Genomic DNA, 24,347 nt, shown 5'->3' with positions numbered 1-24,347 from the left:
AATGCTTTGTAGGTTACTTAACTACATTGATTTGACTGCCAAATAGAACTAATTAAACTTTTTTGTAAAAGTGTCCATGAAATCTGGAAACATATATTTTTTAAGATACTGAAGATACCCTTGACAATATCATGTATATTTGCCTATGTTTCCAGACTTTATGGACATTATCTCTATATTTTATATTACAATTACTCACATCAAACAGTTGAATATACTTGAAATTATTTTCTAAATTTTTTGAGATAAGATAATCTACATAAAGCATTTTGTTTTTAAGCCACAAAGTTCTAAAGAATAATACTGTTTGAGAAAACCTAGCAGTAGCTATTGGGGCCTTCTGTTTCCTTGAACTTGGGCGAACTTTAACTTTGAATGCTATTATGCCTTGTTTCTTATTTTGCTGGATAAGCATTTAGTTTTGTTTATTTAGGGATCACATGGAAAAACACTTCCTCAATCCATTTTCATCCACAGTGCAGCTGCTCATACTAACCCTGTGATGCCACACCAACTAAAATTCAAATAAATGTTATTTTTAAGGTGCACCTGTGCTTTAATTATTTGAAAAATAAGACTACTTGGCTTAAGAGAATGATGGGTAGGTTAGGTTTAGGTGGCATCAAAATTAGAAGAGAAAGCAGATTAAAATGATATTTAGTATTGCTAGAATAGGGGAAAAGGAAGAAGTCATTTTCATGTTTGTATAACTATGGTTGTGTGTGGGTGTTATTATATTTAGTTCCTTAAGCAAGCTGTGACATAACAAAAACATTTTTAAAAATAGTGTGACAAAATGGAGTTTTTTTTAAAAAGGAGAAAATGAATTAGAAAAACGTTTCTTTTGTAAAAATTTGTGAAAAAATTTAACTTACCAAGCAGACCTGTCCCCAGTAGAGGGTTAAGTAGCTGTGGCACCACAGAGTTACTGTTCAGTTTAGCTGGACCAGGTGTATTCCCAGCATTATTAGATATATTCAGCAATGTTTCTGCCATTGACACCACTGCTGTCCCACCAAGTGTTGAGACAGTCAGTGCTGCCACTGCTGATGATGTAGTGGTTGTGGTAGTGGTTGCCTGGGAAGAAGTTGCTATGGAAACCTCTGGATGATTAGCGGTGTTGGCCGATGCCGAGTTCAGGACACCTCCCAACAGCTGGGGATTCAAGGCCATTAATCCTGAGGCCCCAGTGACAGCTGGGAGGAACAGGGGGTTAAAAGTAGTGTCACTGCCTGCAAAGCTTGGTAAAGGGTTCCCCAGGGGGCTGGTTAAAAGGGTCTCAGCTCGGCTGTTCTCTGACTGATTGCTTGGCAAATGGTCTGGTGGGGCTGTCATCTGTGTTAATGAGGGTAGAGGGGTATTTTGCTGTTGCAAAAGATCTGAGATGGTCAGATTGAAAGATGGCAGGGGAAGCATGGCAGCTGCGTGGGCTTGGTTCTGAAGCAGGGCTGCTAAGAGTTGAAAGTGAACAGGCTGCAATACCTGCCCATCCATGTCACTGGAGAGAAAAGCTAAAGCAGCGTTTACATTCGGGTTGAGAAAACCTAAAGGGTGGAGGTTGATCTCAGACTTGCCTTCTCCTGCTGAAGGCTGGAGGATATTTAATAGATTCTGGTTTAGGAGATGCTGTTGATTCACTGGCAAAGAGATAGGTAGAGAACTGAGGAGGCTGGGGTTCAAGGGGTGTGGAAGATGGCTGTTTGAAGTGCTGTTGGATGGAAAATGAAGTGCGTGCTCCTGGCCAACAAAAGGAAAATCACTCCCAATGGGCAGCTGACTCTGCAGTGGGTTTCCAGCTGCGGTGGTGACTATGACGCCGTCTTGAAGGACAGATGTTGTCTTTGTGATGGCAGGGTGGTTGGTGCCAGCTATGGCTATGGAGGATGATGGTCCTGAACCGCCTAAAATAAAGGGAAAAAAGCCCACTTATTAATTATGGATGTTAAGGAAGGCAACTCTATAAAAATACATCAAGATACATTTCAATTAATATGTTACATGTCCTCTCTGTAGATTCTAACCAAATAAACTGTAATTAGAGATGATTTGACATGTTAATGAAACTAGTTTGACTTCATACTTCTTGACCTACTTTGAACATGAATATATTGAAGAAGCTTAGTACTTTAAGCAATACCTGTTTCTAACTATCAAATATTTTGTTTTTCACAACCAGACAAGGTGAAAATGGGGGAAGCTGTGTTGTAGTCCATTCAATTGGGTAGATAAAAGTAACAATGCTTCATTTTTCAAAATATATTTTTACATTAAAAAAAAAGTTTTTGTTCTATATTTATAATACCAGTACTTTCTTTTAGTGGAAAAAAAACCCCCAAATAGAATATGCATGAGAATACAAAACAGAAAATAAAAAGTACCTATGTAGATAACTATTAATATTTTAGTGTATAGTTTTCTGCGCTTTTCCCACCTATATGTAGATACATATGCAGACATACATATACATGTTACATATATTTTTTAACAAAAATGGAATCATATTGTTTTGCAACTTTTTTTCATTTATCAATATATTGTGAATATCCTTTCATGTTAACTATAGATCCATTTTACTAGTATCATGTATGGATATACCATAATTTATTCAATCCATTGTTGTGGATATTTCGATTGTTTACAATCTTTTACTATTTCAAGCAACACTATGATAAACATTCTTATTAACTCATCTTTGCCAATATGCTCAATTATTTTCTAAGTAAAAATTCTTAAAAGTGGAATTCCAGGGACAAAGCGTTTACATATTTTTGAAGCTCTGGATACACATTGTCAGACTGCCTCCAGTGAAGCTGATCAATATATATTCAATTTATATTTCTATAAACAATGTAGGCCGTGCTCATTTTTCTCACCAACACTGTGTTTTATCATTATTTTTAAATCTTTGTCATTCTAATAGCATAAAGATACTTTATACTCATGATTCCTTAAATCAGACCAGTCTTCACCCAAATAGCATTCTTAACCTTGAAAGTCTTATGTATGCTAAAGATGTATATTTTAATGTATATTAAAGTAATGTATATTAAATTCAGGGAATTTAATAATAAAATTTCAGTTGTGTATTATAATTGTTTTAGTTGTTATCAATCCAAGCTACACAAAATAATTACCTAGAGAACTTAAAAACAAACAAACAAACCAATGTCTGGACCCTATCCAAGACCAGCTGAAAACTCATCTCTTGGGGTACAGCCTGGGCAGTAGTATTCTTTGAAATCACCCCTGGTGATCCAGATGCACAAGGGGTGGGGTGGGGAGGGTGAGAATCACATTCTGTTGAAGGAAACTACAATCATTTTTTGGAAAAACGTCTTACCCTAAAGAAATGCATTGTTTTATTTAATACATGCATTTGGCAAATATTATAAGCACATACACTTAATTTATTAAAATATTAAACATGTATATGTTATTATGAACAATACCAGTGTTACTGAAAATCTAGAATAATTCAAACACTTTACTGCTGTGCTATATGCCATAATAACAAACTTTATATTTGACCACGTTACCTTTGAGGCCTTGTTCAAATACACAGAAATGTTTCCATAGTTGTAATAGTAGTACAAATATAACTATATATTATTCTTGTTTCCTCCTAACAGACTAACACAATAATTTTTCCTTTCTGACATAAAAACTCCATACTAATATTTTTAACCATGTAGCATATGGATTGATCATATTATTGATCCAATAAAGTTTGGCATTTATATTTTGATTTTTTCTTCATTATATATAACACATGGATGGACATCTTCCTGCATATGAAACTTTCCTACCTTTGAATTTTTCCTAAGGAAACTCATTGGCATGATTGTTGTGAGACTCAAAAATAGGTAAGTGAAAGGCTTGCAATGTGTAAAAGTATACAAATAAAAGGAGTTATCATTGTCATCATTATTATTGACATTAGTAGCTGCAGTTAGTTGTGATGACATGGTAATAGTAGTAAGTATAAATCAGCATATCCAACATATATATCTCTATAGCACGACTTTGCAATTTTTCCTAGCTGTTGTGGTCTTTTTTTTTTTTTTTTTTAAGCTCTCAGCGTTTCATTTAAAGGAGATAAAATGCCGAAGTAGGCATATGGTATACAATTCTTTAAATATTAATTCAGATTTGTAATAAAACAATCAACACCTTAAACATTTCATTGCTTCTTAAATCTTTCTGCTATTTCCGTTAAATAGGTATGTGATTATTTGCGTTTGGAATCCATCTTTTTAAACAAGCTAATAAAAACTCTTATTTACTAGTAATCACTATCTATGGCTTTTTTCCCTATCTGTTAAATAATAATGGCATATTTAAATGTACAGATCACCCATTCCTTTAATCACAGTCAGAGTATATTTTCAAAATACTCTAGTGTTTATATGACAAGGCTTTGTAGATGAAGGATTTCTGCAGAGGTTATTATTCTTTTATCTTTATTTTGTAAGAGAGAAACATCCATATTGAGGATTCATGAAAGTAGTCATTTGGGGACATTATTCTAAAAATTCTCCATCTAAATATGCTTGAGGAATGACAATAAAGAAAACATAGATACTCTGGGTATATTTTTGCATTACAAACAAGAAGGGGGTGAATACCACAAGCTTCTTAAGGGTAATATGCGGATCAGGCATATTTTTTATTTTCTCTAATTTTCAACACACCAATTCAACAATCAAGTACACTCTACTGAACAAAAGGGTAGAAATGGTGATACAAACAAATAAACAACAACAACACAACAACCTGCCCTTTCTTTAAGGAACTCAGAGTTTAGGCAATGTGATAAACACACAGATCTCCCTGTCTCTCTCAAATATACATTTTTTGAGAGCTTATTACAAACCAGGAAATTTTAAAGCTCTTTTCATGTATCTAGTCTAACTACAAGGCAATATGCCAGGAACAACAGCAGGTATATAACAAGGGGACAGTTGTAAAACTGAAGGTGTCAGGAAAAACTAAGCAAGTGGTAACATTTGATCTGGGATTTGAGAGTGGAAAAGGAGATAGAAAAGGCTTCTAAGCAGAAGCAAAGTAATTTTTTAAAAAGGCAAGGAGATAATAAAGTGTATGGAGGGTAATGTATCCTCAGAATAAAGAAATATGACTGAAAATATTGTATGCTGCTTTCCTACACACCCAAGCCCTCTCACCCATGGTTAAACCTGCTGCCTTAGACAAGCAGTGAAGAAATTTAAAATCATCTTTCTAAACCATTAAAGGCAAGGATCATGTCTTATTTCCCTCTGTATTTACAAGACCTAAGAGTCTCTGACACATGGTTGGCATTCAAAAAATGTTGGTTGAATCAATCTATTAAGATCGTAAAACTTGCATTCAACTTCTAGGAATCAGATCACTTGATGCTGTGTGTGTGTGTGGCAAGTGTGTATGTGGAGGAGAGAATACCACCCATTTGTGGAGAAAAGTGAAAACTGACTCTGTAGGGTATGATTGGTCCGATGCCAGGAGATAAGGGATGCTGGAAAGGAGATGGCTGAAAGATGTCAAGTTACTTTAGAAGACTCCCAGGTGTGCTGGGGAGTTAAAATAATCTTATGGAGGAAGACATCCATCCCAAAGTACTCTGAATTCTTAAAGTCAACTCATTAATGCTTGGGGTCATTGAAAGAGGATCGTGAATTTTTATGGCAGGAGGGAAATTGGAAATTGCTTATTTCTGAAGCACTTAATCTTGAACAGGCATTCTCTGGTGAACTTACTTCATAGTTCTGCATAAAAACCTATGGTCTGTTGAAGCATGTGGGGAAAAAGTTTTCTTAAAGCTGATTTTTCTTTTGGCAGCTAAGATGTTTTGAGCTTAATCTAATGAGGGAGACAGTTTTTTTAAAAAGAGTTTTTAAAATAGCAAACTATTCACTAAACATTTAGCAGTTAAATAACTAAAAGGCAGCTGGGAGCCTCGAACAAGTTAGTAAGTTGGAGAAGTCCTTTAATTAGAAAAAATTATTATTTCACACCAGCCAGCAGCACCATGAACTGGCATAACTTCTTTTTCTCATTGTTTCTGTTACTTTTAAAGAATAAGAAATAAGACTGGAAAGCCATCCAAATAAACTTTACTGGTGTGAGATCACATGCCTAGACACCCAATCACTGAGATAGTCCAGTACAATTAGGCAACAACAGTGGTAGCTTTTTCCAGTGGGGTAGATTTCCAGATATAAACAGTATTCTTTGCACACACATATAATTTATGATGTGTGTGTGTGTGTGTCTATATATGTGTGTGTATACAGAAATAGCATCAGTAATTTTTTTTAGGATTTTTAAAGGATATTTTCCTATTACTAACAATTTCATTCTTGAGGTGTTTTATTTGCCTCATTTTGTAAACACTGCTTTTCAAAACAAAGGTAATGTCTACTTCTTTAGAGTTATTTCTCTTCTTCGTCACCAATATTCTTTGAGAAGAGTCATTGTTCATATCATGCTAAACTCTCACATGGTTGGCCCTTAAGTATTAATAATAGTGTTGTACATGTCTTTGTATGTGTACAAGAGAGGGCATAAAGCTTGTTCCATATGGACCAATAGGTGCTTTTAAAATGTCATTTTACCTGTTTGATCTATAGCTTCAATTTTGAATAAATACTACTTAATGCTAGAAAACTTTTTCTTAATTGATATGCCCAAATACTGGTTTTTATCCATAAATTCAAGAACCTAAGAAATACATCATATGGAACATACTCCTTCACTATTTGACCTTTATCATTTGCTTTGGCAAGTGTACTTTAATTGCAAACAGGGTCAATGATAATCCTTAATAAAAATGAATGCTTCTAGAGACAAGAGAAAATATCATGCCCTAGTGAGTCTAATAAATATAATTCACTTTTCAACCCCATGGAAATAGTAAAATTTTCTCTTCTATATTTAAAGGATTTAAAAAATTGAAAGATAACTTTTATGAGGTCTAGATCTTCCAACAAGATATTATTTTCCCAAGCCTTAGTAATGACATGATAATATGTATTTACAAAAGTATACCAATCTCTATCTTTGTGCTTTGGATCCTGATGTAAATTCCTAGCATTCCTTTACCAGAAGTAGGCAGGAAGCCCTAGGGACTAGTGTCTATTTGTTCTCCATAAGGAAGCGAGGGAGGGACCCAAAACAAACACAACTTAGGAGAAAAGGAAGAGGGGAAAGGGATCAGTGGCAGTATTTGAGGAAATACTCTCCATCCTCAACAGGGCCAACCTCTTAGGGAAGAGGAAAGAACAGTGGAAGGACTGTAGCTTGAATCTTGGAATATGAGGTCTGAGTGATTATGACTGTGTTGAGGAGGAGAGGCCAGTCTTTGGGTGGTAATGGGGTCAGACAAAAAAAAGGGTGTTTTACTACTGATCACTTCTGCTTCCTTTATTAATACATAGAATTACTCTGAAAACTGTTGAAATGAAAAAAATTGCTTGAGATTTTTCAGTTTCTCAAGTAACAAAGATTTTTTTTTTTTTTTTTTTTTTTTTTACAAATGCTTTTTATCACATTTTTCTTAATATTTATTGTAAGGAAGCAAATGCTGAGAGAAGAGGTTAAGTCTCTTGCTTGGTAGGATTTCTGTTCTCTCAATATGCTAGAATAACAGTTAAAATGCTCCATCCATCAATATACCAACTGGAAGTTTATCTCATTTTGTTTAATGAGCAGAGCAAGTAGAGATTCTAGATTATGAAGTTAACTTGTATCCTTCCATTGTGTACTATTTTATTTTCAGTGCTAAACAGTGCAGAGCACATACTAGGTATTCAATAAATATTTGCTGAGTTAATTACCTTATGAATATCCTAAGACAGTGCTTAGACCTATTTAAGACTGTAAAATCGATTTAGTATGCCCCCAAACCAGTATATTTTGATAAATGAAACAGAAAAGAAAAAAAAAAAGAGTACATTGCATAGTTAGGATATTATTTTGTGGAAACTGTTTCTGTTAACTTATACATGTGAGTGCTGGCTCATGTTCTGCTGGTGGGTGGTGAAATCATTTCGGTAGATCATGACTGTCATAAAAAAAAGAAATAGAATAAGACAGGATAAGATAGAATGGGATCTAAAATGTCAGAGTGCATCACACAGAGTGTTTTTTTCAGGAAACTTTTGTTGTACATTAAAAATATATCTCTAGTTAAATGGAATGCAAGTTAATTTCTTGCCGTGGTTAAAAGTAAAAATAAGTTTGGAAAACACTGCTTTGGGATCAGGCCTCTCAGTTGCTCAACTGTGTGGGGGATGGTCTATGGAGTTGTGCTCCAAGAAGCATGTTTATCAGACTCTAATGTGAGAGGTATCCCTGTGGAGTCGTGCAGCACAGGAGCTCCGCTCTGGGGCATTTGTGATAAATACTACTCTTTCTTATACCTGTACCCATGGGTCTTGGACAGATATTTAGAATTTCCCTGGACTAGCTCCTACCCCAGGAGTATCTCAGCAACTCCTTCAGACTTCTGTTTGTCTAGTTCCATTCCTAATCTGTAAAAAGGTGAGTTGTTACTTTGACTTTGCAAGAAGTATAATTCTTAGAAAATAATTTTTACTCTACTCTTTGCTTTGTTAGCATTAATGTTGTTTGATATAAGTTCCTTGAAGGTAGGAAATTTATGATTTGATTTATTTAGTACTCCATGCAGGTGGAAATGAAATCTATTTTGATGACACTAGGAAAATGTTTAAGCATTATTTTTAATGAGTCAAGTCTTTGTAGAGTTAACATTACTGCCTAGAATTTAGGTGCTTTTAGAAGTTGCTTCAATGTTCTTAGACCACTTGATTTTAGTAAATAATAGCTTAGGCATCCCCTTGAGAATTGAAGGATTTCTAGTGATTTTATAAGTGAGCTTAGTGTGTTGCAATAGAATAAAATTCTCCCAATTTGCACACTGGGACAATTTATTTCTTGAAAGGTACAAAATAGATCATTGAATCAGCAAACATATCACACCACTCTGAGTTGTTATCACCTTTGATTACATAGACTCAGTGTCTAAATTCAAACATATTTTAACTCCTCTTTTTGTACACAAGGAAACATTAAACCTGGAATATGTAAACAAAGCAAGTGGTGTAACCCTGATATTAGGAAACCTTCTTAAACAGCAAGACACTGCCTGTTGTAAAAATAACTTACAGCAAAGAAGAAATGGCTCATTTTGCAAAAATTTAACTAAAAGAATAGACATAGATTTTTATCACATAATCAAGATTTTAATATAGTTTTGGTATTTGGTTAAAAAACAAGAGCAGAGGGCAAGTTTCAACCTAGAAGCCTATGCATCAATCAGGTGAGGCGTAAAATCTAGGCATTTAAAAACTTGGGTGGAAATACTTTCAATAGCAATTATTATTAATTCAGTCACAACCTTAAAGGAGTCTCTGCCTTTTTTCATTCTACATAAGCCTATAAAAGACTAGAGGCTTATTTCCACACAAATGTCCCACATCCTGAGACAGCTAACATAGAACAATCCATCCTGGAGTATTTTTAACCCATAATCTTTTTGCAACTATAACCTCAAATGAAGGGAATGACAATTTCCCTTTATTTTCTTTACTGGCATGCTCTGAGAATAAATAAATACATAGAACAAAAAACCAAGCTTGCACTTTGCAATATTTTATCCAAAGCATTCTTTTGTGATCTCTAATTTTCTTATACCTACCATATTAGTGGCTGCACTGAGTTTTAATCAAACATATTTTGTGTTGAAAAAAACACTTTCTTTTCCAGAGTTAAAAAAAATATATATATATATAAATATTCATGAGCAAATATTTATTCATAGGTTTATTTATATTCTTGTTAGTCAATGTATATCTTTAAGAGTTAAGGCAAATAAATGATTGAATTATTTTCTCTTTTGGTACAAACTCATACTCTGCCCTTTCACAGGACTACATTTTCATGTGTTTTAGAAGAGTTGATTAAATGTTTTTTATTAAAAAAAATGAGAATATAAAAGGCATTTTAAAGTGAAGAATTTATATTTAATGACTTTATCATACTGGAGGGAGGTAAGGTTCAGTTATTAAGTTGGTTAGCAGAATAATCTAAATCTTTTTGCTTCTTTGAAAATTGTGAAAACCCACAGGGCCATGGAAGGATGGGTTGTCATGTGGACACTGACAGGGCTGGGTCCTCTGCAGAGGCAAGGGTTACTGGCATGTGTGTTTTTGTTCTATGGTCAACAGGTGGGCAGCAGTCAGAGGCCCAAAGAGGCATGGACTTGATGAAATTTGTCAGTCAGGGGTACTTGATTTTGAATTCCTCCCTAAACCAAAACACCACAGGACACGTGCTGGAACCACTTAAGTGTTGAAACTTATCTCACTTCATAAACTGAAAGTTGCTTTAAATGTACACGAGTGATGGATTTCAGAACATACCTGCATTCAGCAGTTTGAGTGTTTGGACTGAGAATCAGGAACTGATTGGGGTTTGGTTGCCAGATCCACCAGAGCTTTGCTTTACAACTTGAGGAATGTCACCAAGTATCCTACTGGTCATTTTCTAAATCTGTTACATGGAAATATTAAACTTCACTTGTAATTTCATATCCAAAAAGCTAATAGAAACCTGTAAACTTTACAATGCAAAGTGTTTAGAGAGCTTGAGTGGAAAGGCAATTTCAAAATACCAAATAGAATTAATAAAACCTTGTATATTCTTAAGTTTTAGAAATGTTTTCTAAGCATTTCGTATCTTTAATCTGATTTTTTTTTTTTACTACTTTGCCTCCGATTCTCATATATGAGTTTTAATACATTTAAAATATGTACTGGTATTCACATATAGGCCTAAAAAATGAATATTTGGGCTGTTTATGATAGAAAAACTTTCTTTAAAAGAAGTTTTTGAAAACAAATAGCCAATCGAATTAAACGTTTTCAGAGTGATTTCTGGTCTTAAATAGGTCTTAATGTAACATTTTTGAGCTGCTGCTTAGGAGAGTGGGGAAAAAAGGCACTGGATTGAGCAGGAGGTCACTTGAGTTCTGTTCATGCTCCATTACCACAAGGAAGAGTCGGGCCATGTTACCTGTGGGTCTCTTTCACCCTCATTGTGCTATCACACCTGGAATGGCAGGGCTAGCGTCTGCAATGTTGCCTTCTCCAAAGGCCTATTGACACATCGCCCACTAGGAAACCCATTTTTATCTGAGTGAGGTGATACAAATTCATTCAAATAAAGGTTACCAAATGTGATTCACAAATGAGGGGTAGTTCTTTTGATACTGTGGACATTTCATCTGCACTGGCACAAACATCCTAATTATTGTACACTAGGATATTAGAGTCCAAATAGAGAAGGCAAAATTACTGACTTTTGTCTAAAAGTGCATCAAAAGTTTACAAACGTGGTTCCTAACACGTATTGATATGCTTTGATTCACTATCTGTTGGGTATTTTTAAAGATTTGAAAGTGAAAACAGTATTTTTCACAACTATGTTTCAAACGAAGAACTTATGCAGCTGGGAAGAAAATGGATTTTAGAATCAGATGAACCTGAGTTCAAATCCTAATTCAATTATGTATGACCTTGGACAGTTATTCAAGTTCTCTGAGGCCCAATGTACTCATCTGTAAAATGAGGACAAGAATACCTTATACTTTGGAATACTGCACAAATTAGAAATAATACAGGCAAATCACCTGGCATATCATAGGTACTCAATGACAGCTAAAAGCAACATTTTAAGAATAAAATGTGGTTTTCTTCTAATGTCTTACTAGTATGCTAGGAATACTCAGCAAAACTTAAAGGGATAGCTGTAACTGTCATCAGCTGTCTCACTCTGAAAGCCCAGCTTTGGTGTGTATTTGATGGATGAATAAATGTCAGTGAAAATAAACATTAAGGCTAAGCAGTTATAATAACAGTACATTCAGTTGACACAGTTCACTGTGTATCTAAAAGAAACATGATATTAGAGACCTCTTCAATATTCAGCTCATCAAAAGAATTATATTAATTAGTAAATCTACCCATTTTTATTACCAGCTGCACATCAGAGCTATGTACATTAAGCAGTATTTAATTTTATTAGGTTTACTACTTTAAAAGTTCTTATTGACCTAGATTTTTATCAGGGATATGCTTTCTGTTAGCTTACACATGACTGGTCACATCCATATCATTACTAGATATTTATTCTCATCCCTTTTAGCTATTTATATGCTAACATTTTACTTATATTAGTAAATTTTCAACATGTGTGTTTTGACACTCCCAGCACTGGCAATCCAGATCTGATGTTTTACAGAGATGCATGGAACAAGAAAATACATGTCGAAGACTATATAAAATAAGTCAAAACTTAACAATCAGAAGAAACAAGAATATAAATAAATGTTGGTCTTTTCCATTATAGATAAATTAAAATACATCATTAATAAAATACGTACACTTTGCAATATGAACTTAGACCTGAAACAAAGTAAGTTGAGGTAAGGGGTATCAAAATTGAAAGATATAATACAATGAGACTAACAATGCCTCATCTAAATGATGGAAGGTATGCTTAATAAATATAGTGTATTTTTAAATAGTTACTGATCTTATGTAACCTTAATCTGCTAAATGCATAAGATTAAATTTTCATTTGTTTGGGATTATCTAAAAAGGAATATGAGTCATTGAAAAGCTGGAAGCCCCTTTGGAATAAGAATCCTGTTAAACATGTAAAAAATAGTTTCATGAGATTCCTTAGACTAAGAATATCAAGAAGGCACTAATCATTTCAATTATCATCTTCACCTTATATTCTTTTTAACAGAAGAGGTCAATGAAGAATTCTTCATTAAATACTGACATCAAAACATAACACATAACACAAGTTGTGGAGAATGGCAGGTAAAAGTAGTGACAGCAGGAAGGAAAACACTTGATTTTACTATCAGCAACAAAGACATGTAGGTCATAATGCCTTTCCAGCATGGTGGTATAACACAGTCTATATATATCTATACAATAGATTATTAAAAGCCTCAGCAGTTTTCCCACTTCCAGTAGCAATCTGGTTTTAAAAGCCCACTGTTTTCATAGCTGAATAATATTGTCTCTACAATCATCTTTTATTTCCTCCCTGTCATTTCCCACCAATCTCTCAAATCGTTATTGTTGGGTTTTGGGTATTCTTTCTATTATTTTTATAGTCAAATTTTCTGACGTCTCAATGAACTTATCTCTATAGTGCTTCTTTACGGTTTTTTGTAACAATTTCTGAGGACTCTACTGAAATAAAATATAGTTCTTTCTAATGTGTCTACTTTTAAATAAATTTGTCTCCTTCATTAATAGCGGATAAAGAGATACCATAATGTCAATGGTAAAAACAATGGTTTAGTTCTCCAAGAAAACTGTAAAATAATTTCAAGATCAAAAATTCTGGAAATCAGGTTTTCAAGCCTTTTTTATTGGAAAACTTAAATTATTACCTTTTTTAAAAAGGGAGTAGCCAATATCCATTTATGAATTTTTTCAAACAAATAATAATAAAGGATAGCAAACTAGGATAAGAAAACACATTAGAAGACAGCTTTCTACTTCATACAACTTCTAGTTACCTTTTCCTATCCATTCACCTATTTCTGGTCAGCAGCAAGAACAAAAAATCCATGTATTTCTGCCCTTTTTTTTGGGTTTTCCAAATGAGCTTCATTTACCTGAATACAAACAAGAGCTAGGGGAAACAGCTTTTATATTGGCATAGACCAAGTACATGTCTCATGTAGTTGGAAACCAGGAAATCCTGCCTTCTATGGCTTCTTTTGTAGTTTCGAGTCCAATGGTTATAGAACCAACTGAAAGTCGAACAAAATTCAAAATGACACAGGTTGACACGTAACGGAAACACATGGAATCCTCTTGGCTGTTATTTTTTCTAAGAGACAAATCCCTAGCATTCTGTAAATAAAATTATAAATACTAAAGAAATGATGAGAATTTCACAATGGGGAAAGGATCATTTCTTATCATAATAAATATTTTGGTATAAATTTTTAAAAAACGTATAAAAGTTTAGTACCTTTGGGTACTTTTTTCTAATAAAACCATACCTGCTTCAGAACTTGTTTGATTATAGCTGCTAACAATGCTGTTTGGTATCACTGGAGTGGAGGACGTTGAAATTCTTGACTGAGGTGGATTGGGATGTAATGAATTTCCTAAGGCCATGCCCGACTGACTGAGCATCCCACAGTTCCCGCTAGCCTGAATCTGATTTATTAAACCTGCAAGATGGTGGTTTGGGACTGGACTGTTACTGTGAACAAAGTTAGTGTTTGCATTGTGGCAGTGCACGGCTTCCCCTCTTAAAGGTACGTCCTGTGTCAGTGGATTCTGAAGACCACTGGAGTTCACACTGGGGTCTGTAAAATGCAGCTGGTTAGCAGAGCAAGGCAAAGCAGTATTTGAGCGCCCACAACCCGGGCTACTATTGCTACTCAAGTGAGAGCTTTGACAACTCATAGACTGTAGTAACTGAGACATTGAACTGATGGGAAACGACCCCTGACCCTGCTTCCTTAGCAAGTCGGGTCCAGGTTTAGGAACTGCAGAACTATCCATTTGAGACTGTCTGAGCAAACTCAACACTGTGGTAGGTGGCTGTTTTCTTTTCCGCAGTGAGTCTTTTTGCTGAGACATCAGCTTATCTCTTAGTGCTGCTCGACCACTTTGCCCTTCACCTGTTGGGAGAAGCATGTTGGCAGCAGGAGGGAACATGGTGTTTAAAGTGCTATGTCCTTCAGTGTTGCCACTGCCAGCAACAGCTCCAGAATTGCTACTGCTGCTACTGTTGTTACCAGCAAGTTTGTTTTGATTTGCTAGCTGTGCTTTGGCTGCTGCTGAGAGTAAACTACTTGCTGGAAAGGAGGCAGCATTGTGCTGGTTCAAGATCTGATTTAAAGGCATTCCCAGCAAACCAGGCTGACTCTTTACAGAACCGCTTCCGGCAGATGCAGTAGGAAAAGCTGCACTGCTTGGGGTATTTAGTACATTACTCATTCCAGCAATTAATGGGTTAGGGATATCCTTGTACTGATGATGTCCATCGGACTTGGTAGAAGGGCTTGATGGCATTGATGGCCTTGGGGACCCTATTGTTGACCTTGGTGACCTGGGTGGAACCTTAATACCACTACAAGTGGCCTGGGGTCCTAGAGGTGGCATCATGAAATTTCCGTGATCTGATGATGTGGAAGATGAGCGTGATCTTTGGGGCGATGCCTCAATCCTTCCAATTCCAGTCCCCATCATGTGCACTGGGGATGTCACTGGAGAAGGGGACAGGGAGGTTGAAGCTGAATGCTGAACTCTTTGTACATGACTCCCATGATTCATGTGGCCAGGTTTTACGGTTGGCAAAGGGAGATTACTTGGCAAAGGAACAACAGCAGGAGGCATGCTTACATTCATCACAGGTACCTGAGAGTGGACATTTGAATGGAAACTAGTTGGATTAATGATAACAGGGTTCTGATTCACTGGTTTACTAGGAATAGGGTCAAGAATGCCAAGTGGATCTTTCTCAGATGTTAATGGCTTTTTCTGAAGAGCACAAGAAGGTGGAGGAGGGGGAGGTGGGCCTTGGGGTAGTTTGTGATGGAACATTGCTCGTGGTATTTCCATATTAGTTGAAAAATTACACATTGGTTTTTTCATTACTGGACTCTTTGTAGTCAAGGTTGGGGAAAGAGGTATATTAGTCCTTCCAGCCATTGCACAGGATGACTGTCCAGGAGAACCGTGTAGCATTACTGAAGGGGGAGAAAGAGGAGTCCTATTCAGGTGAATAGGACTAGAATTGGGAGCTCCATGAAAACCAGGATTATTTCTTGTGAAAACATCAGGGCTTCCAAGTGGGTCAGTCCTTGGAGAGATTGAGCCATCTCCATATATCTGGGAACCTGACGACGCTGGGCTGGGCAGGCCTCCATGGCTGCCACGGAATGGAGATTTCTGTCCGTGTTCACTGCTGCCCAATCTCTGCCGGGGGTAGACAGGGTGGAGTTCTTGTTGCTGGCTTCCAGGCAGTTCTTGTACATATAGCCTTCCCATGGCATTTGATGATCCAATCATTAATTTGAAAGGATTCTTACATTCAGGCATTACAGAATTTGTAATTCCTTCGTGAGACTTATTTCTTACAGATCTTGGAGTTGCTGCCCGTGAAGGTACTACTGGAGTTGCATCTGATGTGAAAGAGAAAAAAAAAATCTGTTAGTAGTCTCAATTCTTTTGTGTTAGGATGGAGGGAGGGAAGGAAATGGGGAAGGGAGGGCATCTTAAAAAAGAAATCTGCAAACAGAAGCTGTGACTCTTTGCAATTAAAAAAAAGTTCTGGGGGCTTCCCTGGTGGCGCAGTGGTTGAGAGTCCGCCTGCCTATGCAGGGGACGCGGGTTGGTGCTCCGGTCCGGGAAGATCCCACATGCCGGGGAGCGGCTGGGCCCGTGAGCCATGGCCGCTGAGCCTGCGCATCCGGAGCCTGTGCTCCGCAGCGGGAGAGGCCACAACAGTGAGAGGCCCGCGTACTGCAAAAAAAAAAAAAACAAAAAAACCAAAAAAAAGTTCTGTACTCTACAATAAATTTTGATTGTAAAAGATGCACACTATTCTCCCTTAGTTGACCAAAGGTTCTCAATAACTGCTCATTATGCTTGTTTCCCTCATGTCTGTTGAGAAAGGATGGGGATCTGAATCCGTACATACTGACATTAGCCATTCTAATAATATTTATAATATGCAAAATCAAGAATGACAGCCCAGATAGAAATGATGATGATTCTATTTTTTGGATTTGAATTTTCTAAGAACACAGTTACAACAGAAAATTGTGATCTGTGTGGCATAATATTTTCTTGAGTGATTTAAATGAATTGCCATTTTCACCAGAAAATTTGTTGCCCTATAAAGGTTTGTATAACCTTACTAAAACATCCTCGGGACAGCTACAAAAACTCTTCCTCATCCCAATATTTTCACTGTGAGAGTAACAGAGTCTTAATTTTTGTGAATTAAGTAAATAAGATTCTGAATCTTTTACAAAGGGAGTGATAACAGTAAATACAGTGAAGTTAAACAATCATGCTAAACTTCATATCAAGTCTGTAATACTTTAACACTTCAATTTCTTTGCCATTAATTAGTCATTGTTGTAAAACCAGCCCCAGTCAACCAAATTAGGTAAAAGACTGCAATTCTTTTATTAGGATAGAATTCTTATGCAAAATTTAGTCAGAGTGCAAAAATCTTCAGTACTGGGCTCCAATTGAGTATTCTCTTTTTACAGGGTGCATTGCTCCCTCGCTGGCTTTTTGGAATCCCTTCAGTTCTTTCAGAGATCAGACAGAATACAGGCAACAAGAGCAACCTGGTTCATCATACAGAATTTTCATTTGATGTCAAAATTCTAGGTTTAAGTTTTTTTAGCCCCTAAGGAAGTTTAACTATTTTATAAGGTTGTGACTTCTAAAACAGGGATGGCAAATAAAATTAGTTTCATATACCAATTCCCATCAACTGGTGGTGGCTGCTTAGAGAGTTATGCTGAAAAGGGTGCTGAGCTCTAGCTGGACTCCATGAGAAAATGCCAATGAGTCTATTAGAGGCACAGGAGATGAGAGTGGTACTATTTATACTATACATTGGCCATCCCAATTCTTAGACTTACAGCATATCAGCAAGTATACTCGGATTCATTCGCAATCAGAGGTATATTTACTTAAATGGATAATTACACATTTAAGATAAATAAACTTCTCCTACCTGCTGAGTAGTATACAGGTCAAATCATAACATAACAATTTCTAAGTCAGTGGTTCTCAACCTGGGATAAACAGAAGTCTTGGTAGTGTACAATCAAGAAGTAAGAGAATGTAGTGAACATATATTTTTCTTGGGAAATGTGGGCTTTCTGTTTCTGGCATGGTAGAGATTCTTTGATAGAGTGATTTCTGTATATAATACAGTATATGAAAAGTTGAGAACCAATCATAAAAGAAAATTGCAGCAGATAAACTCAACTGAATTCATTTTCTTGTTAAAGAAAGATTTTTAAAGTTTGTAATCAAGGAAATAACATATGAAAAATATTTGGGGCACTGAGCTTGGCATATAGTGAGAACACAGTCATCTGTATTAACATCACTAACATTATTACGGGATTGACTGTGTCCTCTTTAGTAATAAAACCACCAAGTTGTGTCTTTTCTTGTTCATTTATGTAGCTATCTATAATTCAATGATTAAAAATATAGACATTGGCATTTTTACATTCAACAGAATTTAGAAAGTAGCTGTCGTTTAGAAAGGATTTCTTCCATACTGGGGAAAAATAGTTACCATCTTTAAAATAAAAGGAATACTAAACAGATAAACAAACAGAAGTCATGCTGCTCTTATGTTGCAGTTAGGAACTAAAGTATTACAAGAGTTGGCAAATGTAAATGCTGAGTACATCAAGTGCTTTTGTGTATATTAAATAGACTTTTCGAAAGAGGTGTTGTATGTTTATGCATGTAAAATAAAGAGAGGTGAAAACTATTACATGAGTCTTCTTAATCTTTATTTAAATCCCAACCTTTTAATATAATTTAAAATTAGAAAATTGAAATAAATGCTATGTCTGAAGTTGGTAAAAGAGTAGAAATTAATCCAATAAAGTATATCATTTTAAAAGGATGTGGAGATATACCTCTTATACCTATGCTAGTTAAATATTTAATTTCAATAATGAAACTTGTATGTATAGAGTAGCACAAAGGACCTAGACCAAGATTCTGCTCCAATCATTAAAAAGGAAACAAGGCAGACTCTGTAGACAGAGCTGAAATGGTTTGATATGATGTGAAGTGAGAATGGCAGCAGATATGAGCATGTGCAAACACATGTGCAAGGTAAGATGCAAAAATGAAAACATACTTACATCAAGGTGGCAGGCTAATGATAAATTTTAAATAATTTATTACTGTTGAATGTCTTTAAGTTGTTGCAATATCTTTTAATTTAAAAAACATAGCTCATTAAAGAAAAAGAAAAATTCACTAAAATATATTTTTTTCTTACATACCTTAGTGGAGCAATTTTTTCTGATCATTCCTGTTAAAGTTTAAAGGTTAGAGGGTTATTGGAGAGGAGGTCTCTGCTAATAACTGCCAAATCTGTCTTTCCCTACCCTCTTCACATGAGTTCTAAGTGTGACTCTTTTTTTTTTTTTTTTTCGGTACGCGGGGCTCTCACTGTTGTGGCCTCTCCCGTTGTGGAGCACAGGCTCCGGACGCGCAGGCTCAGCGGCCATGGCTCACGGGCCCAGCCGCTCCGCGGCATGTGGGATCTTCCCAGACCGGGGCACGAACCCGTGTCCCCTGCATCGGCAGGCGGACTCTCAACCACTGTGCCACCAGGGAAGCCCCTAAGTGTGACTCTTTAATGGCCTGTTTGGTGTCACAACTGCTTCTCTTTGTATCTAAAACTATCAATAATTTGGCCTCAATTTACCTATGCAGGTTTAATTTTCCACTCAAGTCACATTAGTTTCCACATCATTTCTTAATTATGCTATACTCATTCTAGATAAGAATTTTCTTATTTCCCTTATGTGTCTAAATCCTACCATTTTCCAGGGCTGGTTCAAATCCAAGTTCTACCATAAAGCTTTCTCTGATCACTACAGGTTATATTCCTCATCCTTATTTTTCAGAACTCTGCAGAACAATGCTACTTACCTTTCATAAACAAATGCTTTGGTGTTCAGCTGTATTTTATCCAGAATTACTATTCAAGTGTTAAGCTAATTGTAATATTTTGGAGAGTTCATATTCTAGCCCTTACAAAAACAAGTTCCTCAGCCTCAAAGTATAATTCCACAAATTACATACAAATCATAAAGGGAAAATGTACCTCAATAATGGACATAATTTTAACCAAGAAATCAAACTTAATGTCATCAATACGGGATAAACTGCCATTATGTGCTTCCTAATGAGGATATAACATCACCTATGCAGTATTCCTATCAAACTATGTTTAACCTGAATATAAATATGAGGAAGCAATCAGGCAAATCAAAATTGAGGAACATCTATAAAACTGGCCTAGACTCTTCAAAAGTATCAACGTCATGGAAGATTGAAAAAGACTGGGGAATTGATGTAGATTAAAGAAAAGTAATGGCTCTTTGCAGTTGCACAATCTTTGCATCCTGGATTTTAAAAAAGATTGGATTGAAAAAACTGTAAAAATATTATTAGGACAACTGGAGAAATCTGAATATAGACTGCATATTAGATAATACTATCATAGCAGTTTTAAATTTCCTGAACGTGATAATTAGACTGTGGTTTATATAAGAGAACATCCATGTGTGTTGAAATACTTAGGGGTGAATTGTCACAATATCTGCAACTCCTGAAACAAAATGTTAACTGGTAAATCTAGGGTACTCGAACTGTTCATGTAATTTTTCTGCAGCTTTGAAATTTTTTAAAAATTCATGTGTGCATACAAGCGTGTGTGCATGTATGTGTTGGATGGAGGTATAAAAAATTCCTGGCAAGGTGATTTGTTAGGTGTTCAATATGTAGCTATTAAATGACTGAAAGAATAACACTGCCAGTTCTTGATAACATTGCTAGTTGCATTTAAGGACTTAATACTACATATTCCAATACAGCCCTAGGAAAAAGGCTACATTTGTTTCCTAAAAACCAATGGCACTTTCTCTTTTGTTAGCTCAGCTCTATGTACCTCCATAGCATTTGTATGTGCTAATCAGTGTTTATTTTCCTCATTTAACTAAATGATTTGGATAGGAAACATTGGGTGACAACTTCATGGGAATTTTTCAGAACTAATTTGTTATTTGCAATAAAATGATAAAACATACATAATTTTAAATGCATTGTGCATGTTTGAAAAGTGGACTCAGAAAATGCTTGGCAAAGTGATTTCTAGTGACTCCTCCAGGAGAGGAGTCGGGGAGGAAAAATCCCTAAAACCTTCACCATATTACATACTTGTTCCTCCTCCGGGACTGGGGAGCACCAGAGAAGGATGTGGGGCTTCCATGCTTTTATGAAGTGTGGCCACTGCAATGATTTTTCTTTTATGTATGCATAGCTTTGTGACATCTTCATCTGCTTTAACATCTTCTGCAGTTCTCTGTTTCACAGCAGCTCCAGGATCAAAATTAAACACCTGGAAAAAGCACAGCCTTCGTTTAAAATATGTCTGTAAAAATATTAAGTAAAAAGATCCCCTTGTTAAAAAAAAAAGTTTTGCATAGATTAACCCATAAATCTGAATAAAACTTTCTCAAGTTTTTAAATTTAAGAAAAGCAACTTTATATATAATGGAATAAATACTTCTGCTGAACTCATGGTTTTTAGTGGCAGGGTAAATAATGAAGATTATCCTAATTCTAAGATAGCCAAGATAAATATATGGAAAGGAATAGTATCTGATAATATTCCCAATTTTAGATACTTCCTGATGTTATAACAGTACAAAAACAGATGAAGTACAGTTAAGAAACCCTAAAATCTGACATTGCTATATGCTAACTTTTTCTTTGGCTTTACTTTATTGCTATATTAATATGACCTTTTCACTGATTTAAAAAATCTACTACTCTATTTTAAAAAATATTTATTGTGCATATACTTATAAACTGTTTCAAGTGCTTTTTTGTGAATGAGGTGACACAAATAAAAAAGAAAAAGTTGTCTATTAATCTTTAGTTCTATGATTGGGACTATTATAGATACCCAGAAAACAATGACATGTTTCTATAGTAAATATTTTATCATTTAAAATGATTTTACTTTTTACCTTGTAAAGGAGTAAAACACTTTCACTTTTGGCTATGAGGGTTCAGCTTTGTAATTTAAGAAATATTTGTGGCAGATCTATCAACACCAGTGCTAAAAATAGCATTGCAGACTGAGCAGGAGGGAAAAAAATACTGCACTATTAAATAATGAGCATGGGTATAGCTGTAATAAAACGGTGCAAAAGGGGTTTTGATGAAATATTTAATATGAATATAGGTTTGTCACCTTTGAAAATGACTCTTGGACTTGAACTATTTTCCACAATCCTTAAGCATTCCAAAATGCATGCAAAAGATATATAATTTAAGACTTTAAAATGTATAAATGATTGGAGAAGTAATATAAAAATGAAATGCCAAATGAGAAAAGCAAATATATGAAACACCTAAAAAATGAAAAATTGCTGATACATCTATTGCGAAATGGTTACCTTGGGAAGAATAAGAGGACATTCCAAGCCACACTTGCATGTTCCGTCAGTAAGCAGGTATGTTTTAACCTGCTCCAAGCAAGATAACAAAGACCCACTGGGACTGTGAAAATAGTTTAAAAAAACATCAGGAAATAATTCTGACTGCACATATTATATGAAAAACGGCATAATTTATAGTCTTACTGTCCTTCACAGGGTTTTTTCCTGTGAAATATTTTCCTACTAAGGAAAAGCATTTTCTTTGTCAGTATTATGTTAGCTACTAAATTATAGCCTTTAACACTATCACTCTTTCTTCTGACCAAAATATTTCTCAGAAAAATACAGATCTTCATAGAAAAATAAATAAAAGTATGTTGACAACCAAGAGTGGACTAAGGATGGGAAAAATGTATTCTTAAGAAAGAGCAGGTAAGAAAGGAACAAGAAAACAACATGAAAGTAATCATTATCATTTTAAACTAGAAGATCTACTTCTAAAGCTGTTTGAGGAAAAACTGAAATTTAGGAACACGTTGGAGGTCAAACTAGAAAGTCACTAAATTTACAAAAATTCGAGCTAACAAGTTCTTCCCTTTAGTCTTGGAGTTTAGAACCAAGCTGCCCTTGTGTAAAAACAGGCTTCTCTTTTTCCTCCCTCATTCATGTGTTTCTTTGAAGATAGATCAGTGTGGCCCACCTCAAATTCTACTGAAGATCCAAGCTGTACTTATAAGGATGGGGAACTCTTGAGGAGATAGGGTTTTAGGTGGCAGAAAGGTGCCTTGCAGGCCTTGCGGCTGGTGATTGGGTAGTGCTCTCAACGTTACTACTCTTTGGGTCACAGAAGTTAGTATGATATGTGAATACTGATCAAATTTAAGTGTACAGATTAGGTACTAATTCTGATGACAGGATAAGTCTCTAATGTTTATTTACAATGAGGATTAGTTTAAAATGGGCGATTTGCATTTTAGGACTTGTATTATTAATGTACTAATTTTACAGCTTGCATGAATATTATGTCTTGAAAACTATTATATACTTTTTATTCAAGAATATCTTTTATTTATGACTATTTACCAAAACTTTCACTTAAGCCATCTGATAAAGTTTAACCAGAAACGATATCTCCATTTCATAAACAAAGTTTTACATTACCGGGGGTAGACTATTCTGCTTCTACAAAAACATAGGTAGTAGTTTTGTGTCTCTAAATAAACCAGCTTTAAAATGCAATTCATATTTTACTTATGGACAACCATATAAGTGACTTACGCATGTAGAAAATCACAATTAAAATCCTCAACTTTGTTAACTCTCTCATTTATTTGGGCTAACAATTTTTTTCAGATGATATGCAAAGAATAATAATTCCCATATTACAGACTGGAGTTCCACCATAGCGGTAGGGGCAGCAAGACGTTTTTGGAGGTCTGGTAATTTTGATAAAACAAAATCACTAGTTATGTGAAGAATTCATGAATTTTATGAAAAGAAACTGCCTAATGTGTTACAGTTAAAAAAAGTGTATGAATGAATCCTAGAGGCAGTTAATTGTAAAATTAAACTTGAAGACAAGAATTCCTGAATTCTATCAAAGTACTCTACTCTAGACATTTTAAAAACACTTCCTCTCAATCAGTCAGTTGGGTTCTTTCCTTTAGTTGAAGCTCTTTAATTAACTTTTGGGAGTAATAATTAACATAAAAATAGTTACAAGTCTTATGGCATAGATAAAGCTTAGAAGATTGGAAGCAGGTGGGAAATTTAATGTGCAGCCTCAATGCCACCCCGAGGCAGGAGCAGCTGGAGACTAACCTAAAAATTATAAGCAAACTGCACATTGCAAAGGAAGCTATAGAAGGAGGGCTAGCCTCTTCTACATGTTCAAGCAGTAATTTAACCAGTTATATACAAACAAATCAAACCCATGCTGGCTGAATTTATTTGAAGGTGTCTTACCTTATCTGGCAAAGTTAGTTTCCAAAATAATCTTTAGTGTGCAGATTTGGATTGGGAGAATTCCAACTCATACTAACAGACA

At 35.3% G+C, this 24,347-nt stretch overlaps 1 protein-coding gene across 2 annotated transcripts in view; it reads right to left on the bottom strand.

Moving 5' to 3' along the window:
* Positions 1-24,347, bottom strand: part of MBD5 (methyl-CpG binding domain protein 5) — a gene marked incomplete at both ends in the record, with an annotated part of 54,096 nt that overhangs the window by 28,086 nt on the left and 1,663 nt on the right. The window contains 4 exons of one of the 2 annotated variants that reach the window (XM_079709983.1): positions 876-1,901; positions 14,114-16,249; positions 21,072-21,252; positions 22,319-22,421. In XM_079709983.1, coding sequence (XP_079566109.1) covers positions 876-1,901; positions 14,114-16,249; positions 21,072-21,252; positions 22,319-22,421 — 3,446 coding nt within the window. The remainder of the gene's footprint in view (positions 1-875; positions 1,902-14,113; positions 16,250-21,071; positions 21,253-22,318; positions 22,422-24,347) is intronic. The other variant, XM_079709984.1, reaches the window with a different exon arrangement.

Source organism: Hyperoodon ampullatus (assembly GCF_949752795.1).
Source record: "Hyperoodon ampullatus genome assembly, chromosome: 8".
Taxonomy (NCBI): domain Eukaryota; kingdom Metazoa; phylum Chordata; class Mammalia; order Artiodactyla; family Ziphiidae; genus Hyperoodon; species Hyperoodon ampullatus.
The sequence above is the reverse complement of the archived record's forward strand: the minus strand, read 5'-3'. Positions and strand labels throughout refer to the sequence as shown.